Genomic DNA, 21,288 nt, shown 5'->3' on the forward strand with positions numbered 1-21,288 from the left:
TATTCATGCATAAACTGGTTTCCTGTCCCGCCTCTTGGGACTCCCCAAAGTAGCTTTCCCTACCCACACTTAGAAAGCCTTAACTGGAGTACGAGGGCACACACCTTTAATATCCAGCACTGGAGGAGGCAGAGGCAGGTGGATCTCTGAGTTCAAGGCTAGTCTGGTCTACAGACTGAGTTTCAGGACAGTCAGGGCTACGCAGAGAAACCCCTTCAAAAAGAAAAGGGGTTGGGGCTAGAGAGATGGCTCACCAGCAAAGAGCACTAGCTGCTCTTCCAGAGGACCTGGGTACAATTCCTAGCACCCACATGGCACCTCACAATTCTAATGCCAGCTTCAGGGGATCTCAGACATGCAGGCAAAACACCAATGCACATATTTTTAAAGATACTATGAACAGCCTCACTTTTCATAATTAACTGAAAACCTGGGTCCCTGCTTAGCCAGCACTGAGAGCCTTGCACTGAGAGCAGTTTGCATCCCAGTGCCAGGCCTAGCATTGAGGCTGTCAGGCCACCAGAGCCCTGCACAAGGCGCCCTGGAGGTTTCCTGACAAGCAGAGAGGTTCTGCCTGGGGAACAGAGGCCCTGACGTGTTACTGCCCACTTCGGTAGATCTAAAGCTGCTAGGTTTAGAAACATCCTATTTGGGGGTAGGAAATCCCATTTGCAGCTGGCCATAGGTGGACGCCTAGGAGTGGGTTGGGGAGAGCTTCTTGGTGTCACCCAGCTCTGTTCTTCCCTCACTTCCTGTGGTAACAGAAGCAAGGGCCCCGTGGAGCCCTCTGCGTGCTGGCAGTGTGCTTCCTGTACCCAGCAGCAGCCCGCCCTGGGGAGGGACCAGCACAACTTTCTTGATAAGTCCACCACAGGCTGATCTCTGAAGGAAGCAACAAAGCAGGACAAGGCAGCCCCAGACCAGGAATAACAGGTGCTCCACAGCCACTTGCAGCTGCAGCCCCTTGCAGGCTAGGTAAGTGCAAGACCAGGGACCCATTCGTCCCCTGCGCAGCCATTCTGTGCACGGCAACCACACTTGCCACCTCCCCAGAGGCTTGTGTGGGCTAGAGTGCTGGCCATGAGCTGTGGGCTGGGACTTGTTTGCTGGGATAGGTGGGCTTGGAGGAGCTGTGAGGAGAGTTGACCTGTTCTGGCGTCTAGCAAGGGGCTCCTGAGTGAGTCTTTTTGGGGCCTTGTTCCCATTCTGTGAGACCTGAGTTGATTGGACAACGTGGTCTCCACTTATGACTGAGAGGGTCTTATGTTGGCTTGATCACAGTAGCTGTCTGTGGCAGTGCCCCTAAAGCCTGCCTACCCACCCACCCAGGCTAACACAGGGCTCCTGTTCATTTGTAGGCAGCCCAGCGGGTCCCAGTATCTGCTCACCTTGCCTCAGCAGAAGCAGCCGCAGCCATGGCGGGGATGAAGACAGCCTCCGGGGACTATATCGACTCGTCCTGGGAGCTGCGGGTGTTTGTGGGCGAGGAGGACCCTGAGGCCCAGTCTGTCACCCTCCGAGTCACCGGGGAGTCGCACATTGGTGGGGTGCTTCTGAAGATCGTGGAGGAGATCAGTGAGTCCTCGTGACCCCATATATCCAGTTTGGCACACAGGCAGTCATGACAGCTATCCCTGGCACTTCTGGGCCACCTCTGCCCTGCCACTCATGATAACCTTGTCACAGTGACTCAGGCAACAGCTTAATTGTTTGGTTCCAAAGAAGACATTTCTTCAACTTCCCCTCCTTCCATACTTCCTCCAACTCATTCTGGTTTTGTCCAGTTTACGAGGGACAAACAGAACATGGTCCCCTGTACACCTTGCCTGCGCTGAGACCTCAGTTATGTTCCTGAGGTCTGAAGAATGGCTAGGAGGGTTCAGGGACCTGGGAGCTTACTCTTTTAAACTTCCTCCCCAGCCAACTACTTGAGAGGCTGGTGACAATGGGTGAAAGGCCCTGCCCCCACAGGAAGTTACGGCAGGGCAGGCTGGGGCGATACCAGTCACCCAGAGTCACCCAGAAAGCCACATGGGGGCTTCTCCTCAACTTTCCTAGCAGAGAATGAGAGCTCTCACTTCCTGGGAGGATGGCAGGAAAGCTCCCGATAGCCAGAGCCGGAAGACATCCCACCATGAGCTCCTGATAGCCTGAGCCGGAAGGCATCGCGCTATGAGCTTGGCCCAAGGCCTCTGGGGTTGGGACAGGGATGTGGGGCAGGCTTTCTAGATTTAGCTAAACCTCTGTGTGTAGTCCAAGCCAGGGACCAGAGGGACTCGGCAGGATAAGCCCCAATATCCAAATAACGGGGCTGAGACAGGGAAGGGGACTGCCTGAGGCAGGGCCCAATAAGGCTGTGAAAGCAGAAGTAGGGAACAGAGTGTTGGTCCCTCAGAAACTAGATGTCAGATGGAGCTGGAAGCTTGATCTGGACTAAGTTAGGACAGATGGGCTTGAGAGGTCACTAAGGGCTGACACAGAGCCAGGTAGACCTCACCACGTACCACTACTGGGCTCCTCGGCCAAGTCACTTCAATTCCAGAACCTCAGCTCCCTGCAATAGGAGCATTATCCCCACCTGTCCACTGCCAGTCAGTGGTGAGGTCAACTTTCCTGCATGCTGGTGCCAAACGGTGAGAGCTTCCTTGGGGGACCTGACAATAGGAAGAACAGATTTCTAGAGAGGCCTCTACAATAGGGAAGACCTAGCATTGAAGCCAAGGACTTGAGAAGGCTCTGAGTTAGGGCGTCTGGACAGTAAAAAACACGTGGTTTGTGACAAGGCTAGAAGGAAGGCCAAGTAATGCCCTGACAGCCTGGGAAGGCCCTGAGGACCTTCTGAGGGACGAGGTGCTTCCCTTGGAAACAAAGGGTGGGGCCGCCTTAAGGAAGACCTTTGCAGAATGCTTTGTCTGAGGGGGAGGCAGACTGCAGCTAGGGAGATCCAAGCAGACCATCCAATTATCCGTGGGAGAGATGATGAGGGCTCCAGAGGCCAGACAGGAAAAACAGAAAAGGTGGCTTTAGAGGTGATGTTGACATTAACTCAAGGTGGAACTAGAAGTGTGAAGCATAGCGCAGGAGTGTGGATCATCTGGGGAGGAAGGACGCCTCTGTCCAGCCAGGAGGTTTCAGCACAGCGCTTGGAAGGTGGGGCTAGTCCTGGTACATTTAGTGTTCCAGCAACAGGGGAATGTACCCCTGGCAACAGTGGGCCAGGTGAACAGGAGTCTGGAAAGAAGGAAGCGATGAACGTGCCCCTTAGAGCAGAGAGGCCCAGGCCATTCCAGCACAAGCCATAAAACAGGAGACCCTCCCCAACCCCCAGGACAGGCATGGCTGAGGAGAGGCTCCAGACTAAAGCCCTGGGAAAAGAGAAAGAGTAGGTGGGGACAGTCTCCTGAAGAGAAGAAAGGTTGCTAGACACAGGGGCAGTCCCAGCCACGTAGGAAAACCCTGCCTCAAGTTTTAAAAACTAACAGCAAAAGCCCAAGAGGAAGCCAGGGGCGGTGGCTTCTGGGTATTTAATCCTAGCACTCAGGAGGCAGGGGCAGGGGGATCTTTGTGAGTGTAAGGTCAGCCTGGTCTATAGAGTGAGTTCCAGGACAGCCAGAGCCAGATCTACACAGAGAAACCCTGTCTAGAAAAAAAAAAAAAAAAAAAAAAAAAAGGAAGCTGGGCCCAGTGGCACATGCACATGCCTGTATTCCCAGCACAGGAGAGGCAGATGCAGATGGATATATGTAAATTCAAGGATAGCCTGGTCTACAGCGTAAGTCCCAGCAGACAGCCAGGGCAACAGAGAGTACAGAGAGTAACCCTGTACCCTGTGTACACATAGAAACTAAAAGAGGGGCGGGGGGAAAAGAAAGAGAGAGAGAGAAAGAAAAAAAGAAAGAAAAGAAAAGATAGACAGACAAACAGCTATAGAGAAAGGGCATTGAACCTAGCATCCCAGAAGACACTTGGAGCTGCACGGAGTAAACTCAATAGTGCATGAGGTGAGGTCATTGATTTGGGGTACCCATATTCTGGGTTGGGGGCTCCCCTGGGAAATGATGTGACAACTGAGCCCAGAAGGACTAGTGGGAGTCAGCTAGCAAACAACCGTTCCACCATCACTCTGGAGCCAAGCAAAGCTGGCCCCGCTGAGGCATCAGTGCTGGGACAGGATGAAGAGGCTTGGCAGGGTCTCCAAAGGCCAATGGACACCTCGGGTCCTCACAGATCGCAAGCAGGACTGGTCTGACCATGCCATTTGGTGGGAGCAGAAGAGGCAGTGGCTGCTGCAGACACACTGGACGCTGGACAAGTACGGGATCCTGGCAGACGCCCGCCTCTTCTTTGGGCCTCAGCACCGACCTGTTATCCTGCGACTGCCCAACCGTCGGGTGCTGCGTCTGCGGGCCAGTTTCTCCAAGCCTCTCTTCCAGACTGTGGCTGCCGTCTGCCGCCTCCTCAGTGAGTAGCTGGGAGCCATTTCCTTCCCCAGGCCCAGCCACATGACCTTGTTCTTGCCATAGCCTGTTCCACAGCCTACCAAAGGGCTGTGACCTCCCCAAGAGGAGAAGGTAGGAAGGTGACCTAGCAGACCCTTGGCACTGAGGTCTTACTCCCTTCAGGTATCAGGCACCCCGAAGAGCTGTCCCTGCTGCGTGCTCCAGAAAAGAAGGAGAAGAAGAAAAAGGAAAAGGAGCCTGAGGAAGAGGTGCATGACCTGACCAAGGTTGTCCTAGCTGGGGGTAAGTGAACACAGCTGGCCTGGGCTGGGGCCAGGACAGAGTGAGACCTGTGAGGTCAGGACCACGGCCAGGCCTGATTGAATCCCACCCACCCTGCAGGTGTAGCACCCACCTTATTCCGGGGCATGCCAGCACACTTCTCGGACAGCGCCCAGACTGAGGCTTGTTACCATATGCTCAGCCGGCCACAGCCACCGCCTGACCCTCTCCTGCTGCAGCGCCTGCCGAGGCCCAGCTCCTTGTCCGACAAGACTCAGCTGCACAGCAGGTGCATGGCCCACACCCACCCAGGCTACCCTACCCAGGGCCTGGCTTGCCTACATCCCGCCTCCACCTTCCAGGCTCTTCCTCTCTGTACTCTGACCCTGCCTCTGCCATATCCAGGTGGCTGGACTCATCACGGTGCCTCATGCAGCAAGGCGTCAAGGCTGGGGATGTGCTTTGGCTTCGATTTAAGTACTACAGCTTCTTTGACCTGGATCCCAAGGTGAGCCAGGCTCTGGAAGAAGAGGGTCTAGCTCTGGGAGGTTAGCCACTGGAGGGCTCAGTTTGGCGGTATGTTCATCTGTGCCTCTCTGTGTCCATGCTACCAGTGCCCCGCAGGCCCTCAGTGCCAAGGCAGATGGATGGAGACAAGGCTGTCACTGCTACTTTCTTTAGGCCCTGCTGGCTGGTTGTGGGTTACGGAAGAGAGTCATGTGCTAGGGACCGTGGCTCTCTGGCGGGGAGAAGGGGGGTTACCTGGACCTGCAAGGCCTGGCAGGCGAAGGAGCTTTGCCGGGTGGCCTGTGTGCTTGCTCCTAGGCCTCCCTACCTGTTCTCTCCTCGGCAACATTGCAGGGTAAGCTTCTGCCCAGGGCCCCACAGGCTCCTCTTTCTACCCTGGCCCTCCACTGCAAAGATGTACATGACAGTCTACAGAGCACTTGGGCCCAGGCTGTCCACAGGATCCCTCAGTGCTCTCTTCTGAGCCAAACTGTCCTGGAACCTTTTCCCCACACCCAGACGCAAAGGGACACCTGCTGCCCCATGCCAGTCCCTTGGCTGCATCCCACTCACACTTTTTTTGGCTTTTGGTAACAAGGATTGAACCTAGGGTTTCCTACATGCTAGACAAATACTGAGCTACTATCCCAGGCCCTTTGAAATTATTTTAATATCGTTTTGTGTAAGAGTGTTTTCTTCTCGTACTGATGGAGACCAAAGGAGGGTGTCAGATCCCCTGGAACTGGAGCGACAGAGGGTTGTGAGCCACTATGTGGGTGTGGAAACTGAACCTGGGTGCTCTGGAAGAACAGCCAACCATCTTGACTGCTGAGCCATCTCTCCAGCCCTGAGCTCTTCGTTATTTATTTCAGTTGGAAGTAGGGTCTTGCTAATTTATCTAAGTTGTGGAACCTGGCCTTGATCTCACTCTGTAGCCATGCCAGGCCTTGGATTTTCAGTCTTTCTGCCTCAGCTCCTCCAGTGGCTGGGATGACAAGCCTGTACCTTACTGTTCATTCCTGGAATGGGCAGCTCCAACGCCCCTTTTTTTGGAATTCTCTCACAGCTTCCATGCTCCATGGGCTCTGGGTATGTGTCTCTCTCCCTGCAGCTGTACCCAGGCTCTTTGACTTCTGTTCCTCCTCTCCTTAGCTGCCCAGGTGTGCACATGAGGACAGAGGACATTGTCAGGTGTCTTCTATCATTGTCTTTCACAGAACTCAGAACTCACTGATTCAGCAAAGCCCCAGGTTCTGCCTGTCTCTGCTTTGAGTGCTGGGATTTATAGGCTGTTTACATGGGTGCTGTGGATATGAACTCGGGTCTTTCTACTTGCACAGTAAATATTCTACAACTGAGCCATCTCTTCATTGTTGTTGTGGCTCTTTTTCTTCTCCTCCTCCTCCAACTCCTCCTCCTCCTCCTCCTCCTCCTCCTCCTCCTCCTCCTCCTCCTCCTCCTCCTCCTCCTCCTCCTCTTTCTTCTGTTCAGCCTTGGCTGTCGTGAACTCATTCTATAGACCAGATTGGCCTTGAAATCACAGGGACCTGCCTGCCTCTGCCTCCCAGAATGCTGGGATTACAGGCATGTGCCACCACACCTGGCTTCTTCTTCTTCTTTTTAAAAAATAGATATTTATTTATCTATCTGTGTGCGTGTGTGTGTATTTGTGAGTGTGTGTGTGATAGAGAGAGTGTGTGTGTTCCTGTGTGTCACACTGCATGTGTGGAGGTCAGGGACAACCTGCAGAAGTTGGTTCTCTCCTTCCACCATGTGATCCCCAGGGATCAAACTCAAGTTGTCAGGCTTGGCAGCAGGGGCCTTTACCCACTGGACCATCCTGCTCGTCTTTTGTTTTGTTTTTTTGAGACAGGATTTCTCTGTGAAGCCTTGACTGTCTCAGACTCACTCTGTAGACCATGCTGTCCTTGAACTCACAGAGATCTGCCTGCCTCTGCTTCCCAGAGGACTGGGATTACAGGTGTTTGCTACCTCGCCTGGCTTTGCTGGTCTTTTTAATAAATTGAATTTTTATTAACTTATATATTCGATCAGTATATATTTATGGGGTAAGTTGTAGTAATTCAATACATGTATTAAAATGCATAATAGTCAAACCATGGGAATAGATATCTTAAGTATTTTTTAAGATTTATTTTTACAGCTGAGCAGTGGTAGAGCATGCTTTTAATTCCAGCACTTGGGAGGCAGAGGTAGGCAGATAGATGAGTTTGATGGCTGGTCTACAGAGTGAGTTCTAGGACAGCAAGGCTACACACAGCAAAACCTGTTTTGACAAACCAAAATAAATAAATAGATTCATTTTTTTTTACTTTTCGTGTCTTAGTGTTTTGCCTGCATACATGTCTGTGACCATGAATGTGCCTGGTGCACATGGAGTTCAGATAAGGACACTGGATTTTCTGGAACTAGAATTACAGACAGCTGTGAGCTGCCATGTGGGTGCTGGGAACTGAGCCCCACTCCTGTGAAAAGCTCTCACTGTGTGCATCTCCCCAGCCCCTTGTGTCTTAGATTGTCTTAAGCAACCATTAGCATGCTCAGAAGAGTCAGAAGACTTCCTTGTCTCGGGGCTTTGGTGTCCCTGCCTTCTTCAGAAAGAAATGTGTTTACATTTTTTTTTTATTATGTGTTCACTTTAAATTTACTTATTTGTGTGTGTGTGTGTGGGTGTGCCTCTGTGTAAACACTGGTGTGTGCGTGGAGAAAACAGTCTGGGGAGGTCAAAGAACAGCTTCTGAGAGTCGGCTCTCGTGTTCCATGTTGCTGAAGCCAGGTCTCTTGTTTCTGTGACTGCACTGCCTGCAGCAGGCTTGCAGGCCTTACCCTTCCAGGCCATTCTCCTGTCTCTGTGTCCCATCTGCCTCTGGGTGCTGGTGTCACAGATTGGATCACCACATAGAGCTTTCCCACGTGGGTTCTGGGTATCAAACCTGGGGCACCAGGCTTGTATGGCTACTGTTTTAATCCACTGAGCTACTTCCCAAGCCCATATTTATTTAGGAGTGCCACTAGCCCAGAGTGGTGGCGCATTCCTTTAATCGCGGCACTTGGGGAGGCAGAGGCAGGAGGATCTCTGTGAGTTTGAGGCCAGCCTGGTCTACAAATCGAGTCAAAGCTACACAGAGGGGGGAAAAAAGGGAAAAAAAGAGCGCTGAGATTATGATCACTTGTAGAATACGTCTTTAGCTCTTTTTCTTGGTTTTGTTCCCTGATGCTGAGATAAAATACTCTGACAAAAGCAACTCAGAAAAAGGAGGGTTCATTTAAGCTCACAGCTCAAGGTACAGGTAGTCCATAAAGCAGGGAGCTTGAAGCAGCTGCTCACATCGTACAGATGGCTGGAGGGCAGTGAATGAACGCCTGCTGGCGCTGCTCAGCTCCCTCTCTCCATTTCCCACAGCCCAGGTAAGGCTGTCCCTTCCCCAACACACACAGTGGGTGGGTCTTCCCACATCAATTAGCATAAAAGAATTCCTGCACACATGCCCAGACGCCAGTCTCCTGGGTGCTTCTGGTATAGTCAATTTGACAACATGGACCATCACAGAATTACAAAGTCTTGTTTACAGGGCTTGGATATAGCCCAGAGGTCAAGCCCCTGCCTAGCAGGCGCAAGACCCTGGAGTAATCCACAGCACTGCAGATAAAGAGCTCAAGTCCTTGTTTGGGGATGGAGAAACCAGTCTGACCTCTCCAGTTAGCTTACCTCAGTAACCCCCCACCTCTCACCTTCCCCTCCCCCACCTCTCACCTTCCCCTCCCCCCCCCACCCCCTCCAGTGCAGACTGACTGGGGCAGCATGCTCAGGGCTGGTGTCATGCCTATAAACTGTGAGGCTCTGCCTGCTGCTCTTTCGGCTCCAGCTCTTCTGCCTCCTGGTGACCTGGATGGCCTGCTTCTCCACCACACTCCCTACCCCAGATTTCTAGTCTCTGGGAAAAGTAGATCCAAACAATCAAACAATGAAGGGTTTGGTTTTTTTTTTTTCAATATTTACTTTCTTTTCCTTCCCTCCCTCCCTCCTTTTCTTTTTCTTTCTTTCTTTCTCTCTCTCTCTTTCTCCTGCGCTTTGGTGTCTTGCCTGCATGCATGTCTGTGTGAGGGTGTTGGGTAACCTGTAACTAGAGTTACAGACTCTTGCTTACTGTCATATGGGTACTCAGCATTAAGCCTGGGTTCTTTGGAAGAGCAGTCAGTGCTGTTTCTGTGGCTTGTTTGTTTGTTTTATTTTGTTTTGTTTTTCGAGACAGAGTTTCTCTGTGTAGCCCTTGGATGTCCTGGAACTTGTTTTGTAGACCAAGCTGACCTAGAACTCAGAGACTGTCTCTGCTAGGATTAAAGGCATGTGCCACCACTACCACCACTACTGGGCTGCAGCCAGGGCTCTTAACTACTGGGCCATTTCTCCAGCACCCTTAGTGTTTACTTTCAAGTGTTTTGTTTTTATTTTGTTTTTGAAGCAGGGTGTTCTATACCTGTGAAGGGACACCATGATCAAACCAACTCTTTTTTTTTTTTTGGTTGAGACAGGGTTTTTCTCTTTTAGCCCTGGCTATCCTGGAACTCACTTTGTAGACCAGGCTGGCCTGGAACTCATAGAGATATGTCTCCCAAGTGCTGGGATTAAAGGTGTGTGCCACCCCTGCCTGGCCCAAAACAACTCTTATAAAAGAAACAGTTTAATTGACAGTTTCAGAGGGTTCTTCCATTATATCGTCAGGGTAGCACACAGACATGCAGACACGCAGACATGGTGCTGGAGAAATAGGTCTGAGCCGTCCTTCTTCAAACCACCACAGGGTCAGAGGCTGTTTGTTTTGTTGTTGTTTTGATTGTTTCATTTCATTTTGCTTTTTGAGACAGGTTTTCTCTGTGTAGCCTTGGCTGTCCTGGAACTCACTCGTAGACCAGGATGGCCTCGAACTCACAGAGATCCACCTGCCTATGCTGGGATTAAAAGCATGCACCACCACCCCCTGGCCTCCCCAAACTAATTCTACAGGTGCGCTTCTTCCCCCCCCCCCCCCCAGCCCCGCCTCGGCCTCACAAGTGTTGGAATTACAAACTTGTCCCACATCCAGCTTTGTTCTGCTGGGTTTTGTTTTCAGACCAGACCGTATCTCACTGTGTAGCATTAGCTGTCCTGGAATTTACTATATAGACCTTGAACTCACAGATCTACCTGCCTCCATCTCCTATGTGCTGTGATTAATGGCATGTTTATTTATTAATGTGTGTTTGCCTGCATGTGGTCTGCGCATGTGTGTGCCTGTTGCCGGCAAAGGCCAGAAGTGGGTGAAGGATCCCCTAGAACAGTTGGGAGCCACTGTGTAGGTGCTGGGAACTAAACCCAGGTTCTCTGGGAGAACAGCTGATGAGTGCTCTTAAACACTGAGCCATTTCTAAGTGTCTTGTAGACACAGGGTTTCTGCAGAGCCTGCTTTCCTGGAACTCACATATAGTCCAGGTTGGCCTCAAACAAAGCAATCCTCCAGCTTTAGCCTCCCACGTGTGGTACATGACAGGCATGTACCACATTTACTTTTCTGTGTGTGCTGGGCTGTAGCCCAGAGCACGTATATGCTAGGTAAGTTCTCTACCGTTCTGCTCTATTTCAGCCTATAACTTAGCTTCTTTATAATGAACTTCTCTCTCTCCTTCTCTCCCTCCCTTCCTCCTTCCTTCCTTCTCTGCTGCCTTCAGTGGAGTCTCACTTTGTTACCCAGGCTAGTGTTGAACTTAGGCCAAAGCCATCCTTCTGCCTCAGGCTCCTGAACAGCTAGGACTTCTGTGTGTTCCTGAGCCCAGATTCCTACCCCATGGCCTTGCAGTTTTGCACACAGCTGCTGGTTGTCAGAAAGCTGAAGGCTTAGCTGTCCCTCCGTCCTCCCCTCCCACACAGCACACACATTTCGGAGAATCTTACTAATCTAGCCGTGTTTATAGTGTTTGGTGAAGTTTATAGTGTTCGGTGAAAACGACGTGGCTATGACTACAAATAGTAACATATAAACAGTGTTCTTAACAGAACCCAGAATAGCTGTATTTCCTTTCATGGGCAAATTTCTTTGGAGCTGATAGATGACATATATGGTGTCATGGATTGAACCCAGGGCCTGCAAGGCTGGGCTCCTCCACCACTGAGCTTTACCTATGCCCAGAGTTAACTGTTCACAATGATAAGAGAGGTTGTGAAAAGTTGGCCTGGACATTCCCCGTGTACTGTGAGTTGCTGCTGGGCACAGGGCATCTTAACCCAGCCCCTCCACACAGTACCCAGCACAGTACCACCTTCAGAGCAGGTGAGAAAAGCCAGGCCTGGTGATGTAACCCCAGGAATTTGGGAGGCTGAAGCAGGAAGGTTGACAGTTCAAGGCCTGCCTCAGCTACATAATGAGTTCAAGGCCAGCTTGGGCAACACAAGAGCCATCTCAAACTAACAAGCAACAACAACAATAATAATTTGTATGTATAAAACATGTATATATGTATAAATGTATGTACCTTATGAGGTCAAATTATTATTTTTTTGTGTGTGTGACAGGGTTTCTCTGTGTAGCCATGGCTGTCCTGAACTCACTTTGTAGACCAGGCTGGTCTCGCACTCACAGAGATCTGCCTGCCTCTACCTTCTGAGTATTGCGATTGCAAGTGTGCACCACTGTGCCCAGCCTCTCTGTGAGTTTTAAGGCCAGCCAGGTCTATGTGGCGAGTTCCAGGACAGCCAGGGCTACATAGTGAGACTGTCTCAAAAACAAAATATTATCTCATTCTGTACTCCTGACTGTTCTAGAATTCATATGTCACTCAGGCTGGTCTGGAACTTGTGAAAATCCTCCTGCCTTGACCTCCCAAATTATGGGGTTACAGGGATAAGCCACCACACCTCACTAGATCCAATCAGTCTGTGGATGGTTGGACCAGGATTTGGAGCCTGCAGATCTGAGGGTGAATGTATACGCTGTGTGCTTATATTTCAGAGGGTTAGGTGGGCTCAGGGCACGCAGAGTCAGCTGAAGTAGGACCTCCTTCCTCAACAGCAAGTGACAGTTTCGGTGGCCCCAATCTCAGCAGCCCTTGGCACTTGCTCCTTTTTCGCACAGTGCTGAAAGCATTACCGTGCAACTTGCATGCCACAAGCACTGTCTAGCTTGAGCAGTTTGTTTTTGGTCCTTATGCATGGTTATACAACCACCATTGCATTGAGCTTTAAAACATTTTTGCTGTTCCAGAAAATTCCCTACTACACATTTTCAGTTTTCTGTCCCCAACACCCACCCCAGACAACCACAGTCCAACTTCTCCTGTGACCTTGATTCATGTTTCCCCAGTGACTAATAGAGTCTAGCTCGTTTTTAGCGATTAGCCTCTTCAGTGCCATTTCTGCTGATACTTTTGGCAGTGTCTGTACTGTCTCTCCTTACTAATTTGTGGGTGTGCTCTATACACTCTGGAATATTTGTCAGGGAGATAGCTCCTGAATTTACTTCTCTGCTCTATGCTCTGCCTTTTAATTCGTTTGTCTCCCCCTCACCCCAGGGGTGTGTGGGCAGAGTTTCTCTATGTATCCCTGGCTGTCCTAGAACTCACTCTGTAGACCTGGTCTTGAGCTCACAGAGATCCACCTGCTTCTGCCTTCCAAGTGCTGGAATTAAAAACATGTGCCCTCATGCCTCACTTGACTTTTAATTCTCATAAGTTTTGAGAAACCATTCTGTTCTGTCATTGTATTTGTGTGTGTGACCGTCTTAGGGAGCCCAGGCTGACCTTTGTCGCAGACATTTAACTCCTGATCCACCTGCTTTTCCCTCCCAAGTGTAGGATTATGAGCAAGCACCACTAGGCTCAGTTTCAGGCAGCACTGGGGATTGAATCAAGGGCTTTGCTCATTTAAGGCTGCCTCTCCTCTTTTTGCCTCTTTCATGTCCCTGCTCTCCAGCCTGGTAGGCCTCAGAGTGTGAACTTCCATGGGTACCTGGGAGGCCCTCCCTGTTTCTTGACTCTAGAGTACTTTTACTCACTCTTCCCTTTGGTGGTCCATTGTCCCCTTGCAGGCCTGTCCCTTGCAGGTCACTTCCTCGAGGGAGCCACCTCAGGGGAAACTGGGATAGCTTCTTTCTGTTCCGGGAACACTTTATTCAGGGCCTGTCTTCTCACTTGTCTGCCCTCAGCAGGAGGCTAGCCTGTAGCATATTGCATGGTAGAACAGAAGTTCATGGGGAAAGCCGCACTGCCTGCCTAGGCCGTGGGCAGTTCAGCAGGGTGGACATGGACTCTGCTGCCTGCGCTGGCCTGGGTACCCAGGACGGGTGCCATCTGACTAGCCTCCCCATCCCCTGCTGCTCCAGACAGACCCGGTGCGGCTGACCCAGCTGTATGAGCAGGCCCGCTGGGACTTGCTGACAGAGGAAATCGACTGTACCGAAGAGGAAATGATGGTGTTTGCTGCCCTGCAGGTGCATGGGCCCCCGGGGATGATGGGGTACAGGGTCAAAAGGCCTTCCAGTAGGGGGCCCATTTCCAAAGAAATCCTTCTGACTAGTCTTCTTGGGGCCTCTGTAGGGCAGATGGGCCTCAGACTCAGCTCTACCTATGTCTCCCTAGTACCACATCAACAAACTGACCCTGAGTGGGGATGTGGGTGAGCCGGCCTCTGGGGACCTGGGGTTGGATGACCTGGATACAGCACTGAACAATCTGGAGGTGAAGCTGAAGGGGTCAGCACCGTCAGACATGCTGGTGAGAAGGGACTTGGGCCTAGGAATAGGAGTGGGGTCAGGGACAGGTAGGGACCCAAGGATCCCTCTGACTTCTCTCCTCTCCTAGGATAGCCTCACCACCATCCCAGAACTCAAGGACCATCTTCGAATCTTTCGGTTAAGTGTGGGGCCTGCCTGGAGAGAGTGGAGGAGGGGGAAGGCAGGGAGGCCTTGGCTCACATGCTTCCTGCTCCCTCCAGGCCCCGGAAGCTGACCCTGAAGGGCTACCGCCAGTACTGGGTGGTATTCAAGGATACCACACTGTCCTACTATAAGAGCCAAGATGAAGCACCGGGGGACCCTGTCCAGCAGCTCAACCTCAAGGGTGAGGGAATTCGGGGAGCAACTGCTTTCCGTCTGTGGCTTTCTTACAGGGGCCGCTTAGACAGCCACCTCCTTCTCCTTGCAGGCTGCGAGGTGGTCCCTGACGTCAATGTGTCTGGCCAGAAGTTTTGCATCAAACTCCTGGTACCCTCACCCGAGGGCATGAGTGAGATCTACCTTCGATGCCAGGATGTGAGCAGGCTGGCCCAAAGGGGGGAGGGACGTGGGTGAGAGGAGGCACGGGGCAGGCCTGGAATGGCATTCAGGGTAAGACAGCTTGCTCACCACGCTCTCTGTCCTTGCTCCAGGAACAGCAGTATGCACAGTGGATGGCTGCCTGCCGACTAGCCTCCAAAGGCCGTACCATGGCGGACAGCAGCTATGCCAGCGAGGTGCAGGCCATTCTGGCCTTCCTCAGCCTGCAGCGGGCAGGCGGTGGCAGTGGAGGCTCAGGGAACCAACCTCAGAACCTTGAAACCTCTGCTGAGAGCCTTAACCCCTATGGCCTTGTGGCTCCCCGCTTCCAGAGAAAGTTCAAGGCCAAGCAGGTGCCTGGGGGAGGGGAGGGTTGGTGGCAGCACAATGGCCTGTCTTGCCTCAGTCTACTGTGCCCTCAACAGGGCAGGAAGGTTGTGAGATCTCAGGGACTTTGGATGAGGGGAAGCCCTACCAATCCCTTACCAATATGGCCTTACAGCTTACCCCACGGATTCTGGAAGCTCACCAGAATGTGGCCCAGCTCTCACTGACCGATGCCCAGCTGCGCTTCATCCAGGCCTGGCAATCCCTGCCTGACTTTGGCATCTCCTATGTGATGGTCAGGTACGATTCCACCCTACCAAGCCTTGTCTCTGCGCTCACTTGCTGTCCGATGCCGTGTGCTCACATCCCAACTGGACTCCAGGCATACAACCCAGTGTCTCCCTTCCCTGTCCTCTGAGGCACCTCTCCTTGGGAGTTCCGTGCCTTCCCCAATGTGCACTGCCATAGATAACCAAGAGACGGAACCAAGCTAGGCAAGCAGAAGCCCCAGTGCTTATCCCAGCTCTGTCATGGATGCTTTCCTCTCTGGGCCTTGGCCAGCTGTCCTGCAGGATGGGGTAACGTGGGTGGTGTTATAGGGAGGCCCCTAAGAACCCTAAGAACACAGTTCCCGAGTCTGCAGAGAAATGAGCCACACATGGTTGACGATACACACATACACGATGATTGCTTGGAGGCCTGAACTATTTCCTGTCATGATGCCCCACTTGTGTGCATTTGTGTAGATGAGGGTAACCCCAGGTGTTCTTCAGCAGCTGCCCAGATGGGTTCTCTTTTTCACTTTTTTTTTTTTTTTAAGATTTAGTTTTACCAGGAGATAATGGCACATGCCTTTAATAACCATCACTCAGAAGGCAGAAGCAAGTGGATCTCCATGAGTTTGAGGCCAGCATGGTCTACAGAGGGAGTGAGTTCCAGGCTGTTACACAGAGAAACCCTGTCCTGAAAAACAAACAAAAAGGAAGAAAAAAAATTTAGTTTTGAGTGTATGTACGTATGTCCTGCATATATTGACCAGTGCCCGCAGAGGTCAGAGAAGGCACCAGGTCCCCCCGGAACTGGAGTTGTGGGCCACCTTGTGGGCGCTAGGAAGCAGACCATGCCCTTCTGCAAGCGCTGGGCTGCAAGTGTTCTTAAAGCACAGCCATCTCCCCAGGCCCTCTGTTTACATTCTCAGGGTATTTGTTTTGTACGTGCACATGTGGAGGGCAAAGAACAACTTCTAGGAACCTGGTTCTCTCCTTCCACTACGTGGTCCTGGGGGTAAACTCACGTCGCCAGGCTTGAGAGTGGCTGAGCCATCTTGCTGGTCCTATTTTTTTTTTCTTTACTTGAATTTATTTATTTGTGCATGAGGTGTGCCTGTGTGAATGTCTGCGCACATGTCCACAGTGCTCTTGCAGGCTGGAAAGCATGGGCTCCCCTTGGAGCTGGCGTTACAGGAGATTGTGTGCCCCCATGTGGGTGCCAGAAACTGAACCCAGGTCCTCTGTAAGAATAGCCAGTGTTCTTAACTACTGAGCCATCTCCCCGTTTATTCTTTTTTTCCCGAGACTGGGTTTCTCTGTGTAGCCTTGGCTGTCCTTGACTAGCTTTGTAGACCAAGCTGGCCTCCAACTCATAGTGATCTGCCTGCCTCTGCTTTAGCAGTTATGTGGGGGTCAGAGGGTAGCCTCTGGGTCAGTCTTTACCGTCCACCCTGTTTGAGACAAGAGTTCCTATCCTCACTGTATTCCAGGCTCGCTGGCCCCATTCTGTCCAGACTCTCCTGGATCTGCCTCCCATCTTGCCGCAGGCCCGCTGCAGATCCGTTAGAGTTGGGAGGGTTGTGTGTTCTCACACGTGTGTGACAAGAGCTCTACCCACTGGGCAATCGTCCCCAGCCTGTCTACCTTGTTTTTGAGAAAAGGTCTCATATTGGCCTGGCAGTCGCACAGCAGGGACGGGCTGGCCGGCCAACAAGCCCCAAGGATCACAAGCATGCACCCCGGGTCTGAGGATTAACCTTGGGTCCTCATTTGTGCAAGGCAGGTGCTATATTGGCTTTGGCATCTTCCCAGCCCTCCCTTTCCTGTTTCTGAGACAGAGCTTCACTTAGCACGTGTGGCAATCTGATGTGAACTCCTGCCTCAGCCCCTTTGCTGGGCTCACAGACCTGCAGTACCATGCCTGGCTAGCATGAGTCCATGAAAAATCCCATTTTTTCAGAGGAGGAGCTTAAGGCTAAGAGAAGCTGAATGGCTGTCTCAGGCTGGGCTGGGCTGCATTGCTGGGCCAGGCAGGCGAGGCTGTGCTCCACCCTGAGGGCCCTGGAGCAGGATACACATGGGTGGAGTTCCAGGGCCACCTACAGTGCAGCTCTCACTCATTCCTTCCCCCCTGGGAATCAGGTTCAAGGGCAGTAGGAAAGATGAGGTCCTGGGCATTGCCAACAACCGGCTGATCCGCATTGACCTGGCGGTGGGTGATGTGGTCAAGACCTGGCGCTTCAGCAACATGCGTCAGTGGAACGTCAACTGGGACATCCGGCAGGTAGGTCCCAGGGGAGGGCAGGGACAGGGCCAGCCACTCAGCTCAGACCCAAGCAGGGCGAGGCAGGGGCTGCTACTCGTTGGCCCCGCCCACTGGACCTGTGCTCACCTCCGGCAGGTGGCCATTGAGTTTGATGAACACATCAATGTGGCCTTCAGCTGCGTGTCTGCCAGCTGCCGGATTGTGCACGAGTACATCGGGGGCTACATTTTCCTGTCCACTCGGGAGCGGGCCCGAGGGGAGGAGCTGGATGAGGATCTGTTCCTGCAGCTTACAGGTGGCCACGAGGCCTTCTGATGGCAGCCAGGGTGCCCCTGCTCCACTCACCACCTCCAGGGACCCTCCAAGCTCACACCCACCTGAACTCACTGCCCCACCACTCCCAGCATGCACCATGCTGGCACCTTCACTTGTCACCAGCAGGCCAGGGCTCTGGCCGAGAGAGGCACTACCACCACCCAGCCTAAGGATGGTGGGCCCTGAGCCACACAGAGCTGTCCTGCCATTGTGACACTCTCACACTCCTGACCCATATACAGACCCTAAGCACACAAGGAATGCCAGGTGTGGATAAAGAACAAGAAGTCCTGGTTTCAGACCAGACTAGGTGTGTCTGGTCCAGATTTTTTTTTAAATAAATAAGTAAATATTTTATTGTTGGATCTTTCTCCTTCCTCCTCTGGAGCTGTGCTTGGTGCCGCTTTGATACTCTGTCTCCTTATCACCAGCCAAGGAGAGAGGCTTTCCTGAGGTAGAGACAAAAGCTGCTAAGAAAGAGGAACATCTAAGAGGGCCTAGGGTAGGGACCTTTCAAAGAGCTTGAGGGCTGGGCCCAGGGTGGGCAGTGGTTTGGTTCTCACGGGTAGGCCGTAGCTGCAGGGCCTCCTTGAAGTACTTGGGAAGCAAGAAGCCTTCAGCATTCCCTGGAGTCAGGATCACCCCGTTGGTGGAGCGGAAGAAGGGGATTCCATCTGCTCACAGAGCTAGAGTTGTGACCAGTGTCCCCCTCTGACAGCCCTGGGAGAGCCGCCGCAGGGCCCACACTTACCTGCCAGGGCTAGGGGTCCGTCAATGAACACTGCCACTTCGCAATTTGGACGCATGCCTGCAGGGACAACTAGAATGGGACCCTGTGGTGGGGTGGGAGACACTGTTCCATGCAAGGCTACCTGGTGGCCTCACACAGAAGAAGCTGGGGCCCTTGGTGGAGGGCCTGGGCGGACAGAATAGGTGAGGGTGACACTGACCACTGATGACACCAGAGTCCCCAGGCAATCCTGAGGCCAAGTGGATGTGCGTCCTTCCTTGGCATGACAAGCCCTTCAGTAGGATAGATGGCCAATGCTTCCAGAATGTGCCATGGACTAGCATCGACGGCAGGGCTTGTGGCCTCTCTAAGGGTATCAGCTCCAACTCGGGTACCTGTAAACGAGGGTGTGAGTGGGCAACAGTGAGACCCCTTCATGAGCTGGGACCCATCCGGCTCTCCCGCCTGCCCCTCGGCTCTCACTTGTAAGGAGTGGCCTTGATTTGCCCTGATGAGCGGCCCAGTGCCGGGCTCGCCTGGCTGCAGGGTGAAGCGCTGCTTTCCATTGGTATCCACCACGCGCTGCACATCCTCAGCTGAGAAGCTGTGGAACTGGGCCAGCTGCAGGAGGGCTCCCAGGGGCACGAAGCCATCTGCAGGTAGTCAGGTGGCGGTATGCTCAGGAGCCAGGGCTATGCTTGACAGGGGAGCCACGGGCAGCTGGAACACAGGCTAGGCCTGGGCGTTCACATGAGCTTCTTTTGTGTGACCTTAGGGAAGGCTTCCCTTTTTGGGCCTTGAGTTGTTTTGTTCCCCCTCACCCCTCAAAACAGGGCTTCTCTTTGTAGTTCCTGCTGTTCTAGAACTTGTCTGTAGATCATGCTGGCCTGGAACCCATAAAGATCCTCCTGCCTCTGCCTCCCAAGTGCTGGGATTAAAGGTGTGTGCCACCTACTGCCCAGCCTTTGTTTTGTTTTGTTGTTGTTGTTGCGCTGGGGATGGAATCCAAGGCTTTGCACCTGTTAGGAGAGAATCTAGTAAGGAGGTACATTTCTTTTCTTTTTCCTTCTTTCTTTTTTTCTTTTTCTTTTTTTTTTTTTAGGAGGTACATTTCTAACCCAGGCCTCATTTTATTTAATTTGCATGGAAAGGTGGCTTCATGTTGGGCATATTAGTATATGCCTATAAACCTAGTACTTGGGAGGTACAGGCAGAAGAATCAAGAGTTCAAGGTGAGGCTAGCCTAGGCTGCATGACATATTGTCTCAAAATAAAAACCGGGGCTTTAGAAACGGTGCAGCAATTAAGAGCATTGCTGTTTTCCCAAAGGACCTAGGGTCAGATTCCTGGCACTCACACAGCAGCTCCCACCCATCTGTAATTCCAGTTCCAGGGGATCCAGTGCCCTCTTCTGACCTCCATAAGAACCAGGTGCAGATGTGGTTTAAGTGTACATGCATGCAGGCAAAACATTCATATGTATAAGAAAATAAAACAAAAGGCGCAGGGCTAGAGAGATGGTTCAGTGGTTAAGAGCACTGATCGCTCTTCCAGAGGATCCAAGTTCAATTCCCAGCACCCACATGGCAGCTCACAACTGTCTGTGACTCCTGAACCCGGAGATCTGATAAGCCTCACATAGACATATATGCAGTTAAATACCAATATACATATAAACAAACAAACAAACAAATAAATGGGAGGCAGAGGCAGGTAAATCTCTGTGAGTTTGGGGCCAGCTTGGTCTACCAATTGAGTTCCAGGACAGCCAGGGCGCTCTGTTACACAGTAAAATCCTGTCTTGAAAAACACACAAACAAAAACAAAATGAAAAAGAAAGAAAGAAACGAAACAAAACAAAACAGCATATCTGCTTCAGGGAAAGTATCACAGTAAGCACTAAGTATCTGGCCCAGCATGGCCATTCAGTAAACATCAGTTGCTTCAGTATGCCCCTCTGTCCATCCTTGGAAAGTGTTAATTTGGCTATTTGGCTGAGAGAGACATGATGAGGCCCAGCCTAGACAGGGAATATGAAAGGGGTCTGGGCCTTGTTTTCCCTGTACATTCGGAGGGTGTGTGCATTCTGCGCTCCTCTAGGGCCAGTGTTATGGTTGAGAAGACAGGGTTCCAGTTGCTCCTCTGGCTCCCACCACTCCTCCCAGCCTCCACCATGTTCACTTACCAGCTCGCATGGGAAGTCCCAGCTTCAAGGCCCCGTGGCGTAGGACATAGGACAGGGCCTTAGACAGCTGCACGTCTCGGTCCTGAAAGAGTCCAGTGTTTCAGTAGCTAGCCCTGAGCACTAAATGTCCTACTGCAAAGGCAGACCAGAACAGTTCCTGTGGTCTCCAGGAAGAAGCCACCAAGAAGCCAAGGCTCAGAGGGTCCCTTCCCTGTCCTCTCACTGTTGGGGTGAGAGTGGAAAGGTGCGCACCTGTTCCCGGGGTCTGTGACTCCTTCTACCTTCCTGCCTCCTTCCTCCAGGGGCGTTCATGACCAAAACCTGTAGGGAACAGGAATGTATAGCTTCTCCGCTCAGAAAGTCACAAAGGCGCAGGATGAGAACCACACTGCTCACCCTCCCCTAATTCCACAAGAAAACTTGAGGCCCAGCGAGAGAGACTTGCCCAAGGTCACATTGGCAGCTACGAGGCGAGGCCCGAGGGGTCAGGACCAGATTCCGAGCTCGGAAATCAGATTGCAACTTTGCTGCCCCGGGCTCCGGGCTGGAGTGTAGGCTGACAGGAAGGTGAGCTAGGCGCGGACCTAAAGCGCTCCAGTGAGGAGGGCGGGGCGCAGACCCGGACACACTCTGGCCAATGGAAAGCCACAAAGGAAAGGGGCGGGT

General features: G+C 52.2%; 2 protein-coding genes across 3 annotated transcripts; one reads left to right on the plus strand and one right to left on the minus strand.

The window, feature by feature from the left end:
- Positions 1-830: 830 nt before the first annotated feature.
- Fermt3 (FERM domain containing kindlin 3) lies at positions 831-18,064 on the plus strand. Its single transcript, XM_055610572.1, has 15 exons — positions 831-975; positions 1,359-1,575; positions 4,228-4,461; positions 4,623-4,742; positions 4,842-5,010; positions 5,127-5,229; positions 13,601-13,708; positions 13,857-13,991; positions 14,079-14,128; positions 14,212-14,336; positions 14,421-14,527; positions 14,644-14,883; positions 15,033-15,157; positions 17,269-17,410; positions 17,528-18,064. Exons 2-15 carry the CDS (start codon positions 1,416-1,418, stop codon positions 17,705-17,707), a joined length of 1,998 nt encoding a protein of 665 aa, XP_055466547.1. The 5' UTR covers positions 831-975; positions 1,359-1,415; the 3' UTR covers positions 17,708-18,064.
- Positions 15,716-21,239, minus strand: Trpt1 (tRNA phosphotransferase 1). 2 transcript variants are annotated; one of them, XM_055610579.1, is made up of 8 exons: positions 21,068-21,239; positions 20,875-20,943; positions 20,623-20,704; positions 18,921-19,090; positions 18,658-18,832; positions 18,459-18,515; positions 18,271-18,381; positions 18,002-18,156 (listed from the first exon to the last, which is right to left on the minus strand). In XM_055610579.1, the coding sequence occupies exons 2-8, from the start codon at positions 20,932-20,934 to the stop codon at positions 18,062-18,064; spliced, it is 750 nt and encodes a 249-aa protein (XP_055466554.1). In that variant the 5' UTR covers positions 20,935-20,943; positions 21,068-21,239; the 3' UTR covers positions 18,002-18,061. The 2 variants fall into 2 exon arrangements, with proteins under 2 accessions (XP_055466555.1, XP_055466554.1); XM_055610580.1 differs by lacking the exons at positions 18,002-18,156; positions 18,271-18,381 and adding an exon at positions 15,716-15,820 and having other exon boundaries at positions 18,459-18,832.
- Between the last annotated feature and the right edge of the window lie 49 nt (positions 21,240-21,288).

The sequence above is a fragment of the Psammomys obesus genome, unplaced genomic scaffold (assembly GCF_907164565.1).
Source record: "Psammomys obesus unplaced genomic scaffold, mPsaObe1.curated_primary_1811, whole genome shotgun sequence".
Lineage (NCBI taxonomy): Eukaryota > Metazoa > Chordata > Mammalia > Rodentia > Muridae > Psammomys > Psammomys obesus.

Excerpts from the sequence above, each read along its gene's own strand:
- Fermt3 (XM_055610572.1), top strand. The coding sequence starts at position 1,416 with ATGGCGGGGATGAAGACAGCCTCCGGGGACTATATCGACTCGTCCTGG. Across the intron at positions 13,992-14,078 it reads CAGCACCGTCAGACATGCTG|GATAGCCTCACCACCATCCC; the intron begins GTGAGAAGGGAC and ends CTCCTCTCCTAG. Across the intron at positions 14,884-15,032 it reads GAAAGTTCAAGGCCAAGCAG|CTTACCCCACGGATTCTGGA; the intron begins GTGCCTGGGGGA and ends ATGGCCTTACAG.
- Trpt1 (XM_055610579.1), bottom strand. The coding sequence starts at position 20,934 with ATGAACGCCCCTGGAGGAAGGAGGCAGGAAGGTAGAAGGAGTCACAGA. Across the intron at positions 19,091-20,622 it reads GGGACTTCCCATGCGAGCTG|ATGGCTTCGTGCCCCTGGGA; the intron begins GTAAGTGAACAT and ends GACTACCTGCAG. Across the intron at positions 18,516-18,657 it reads GGACTCTGGTGTCATCAGTG|GCATGCGTCCAAATTGCGAA; the intron begins GTCAGTGTCACC and ends TTGTCCCTGCAG.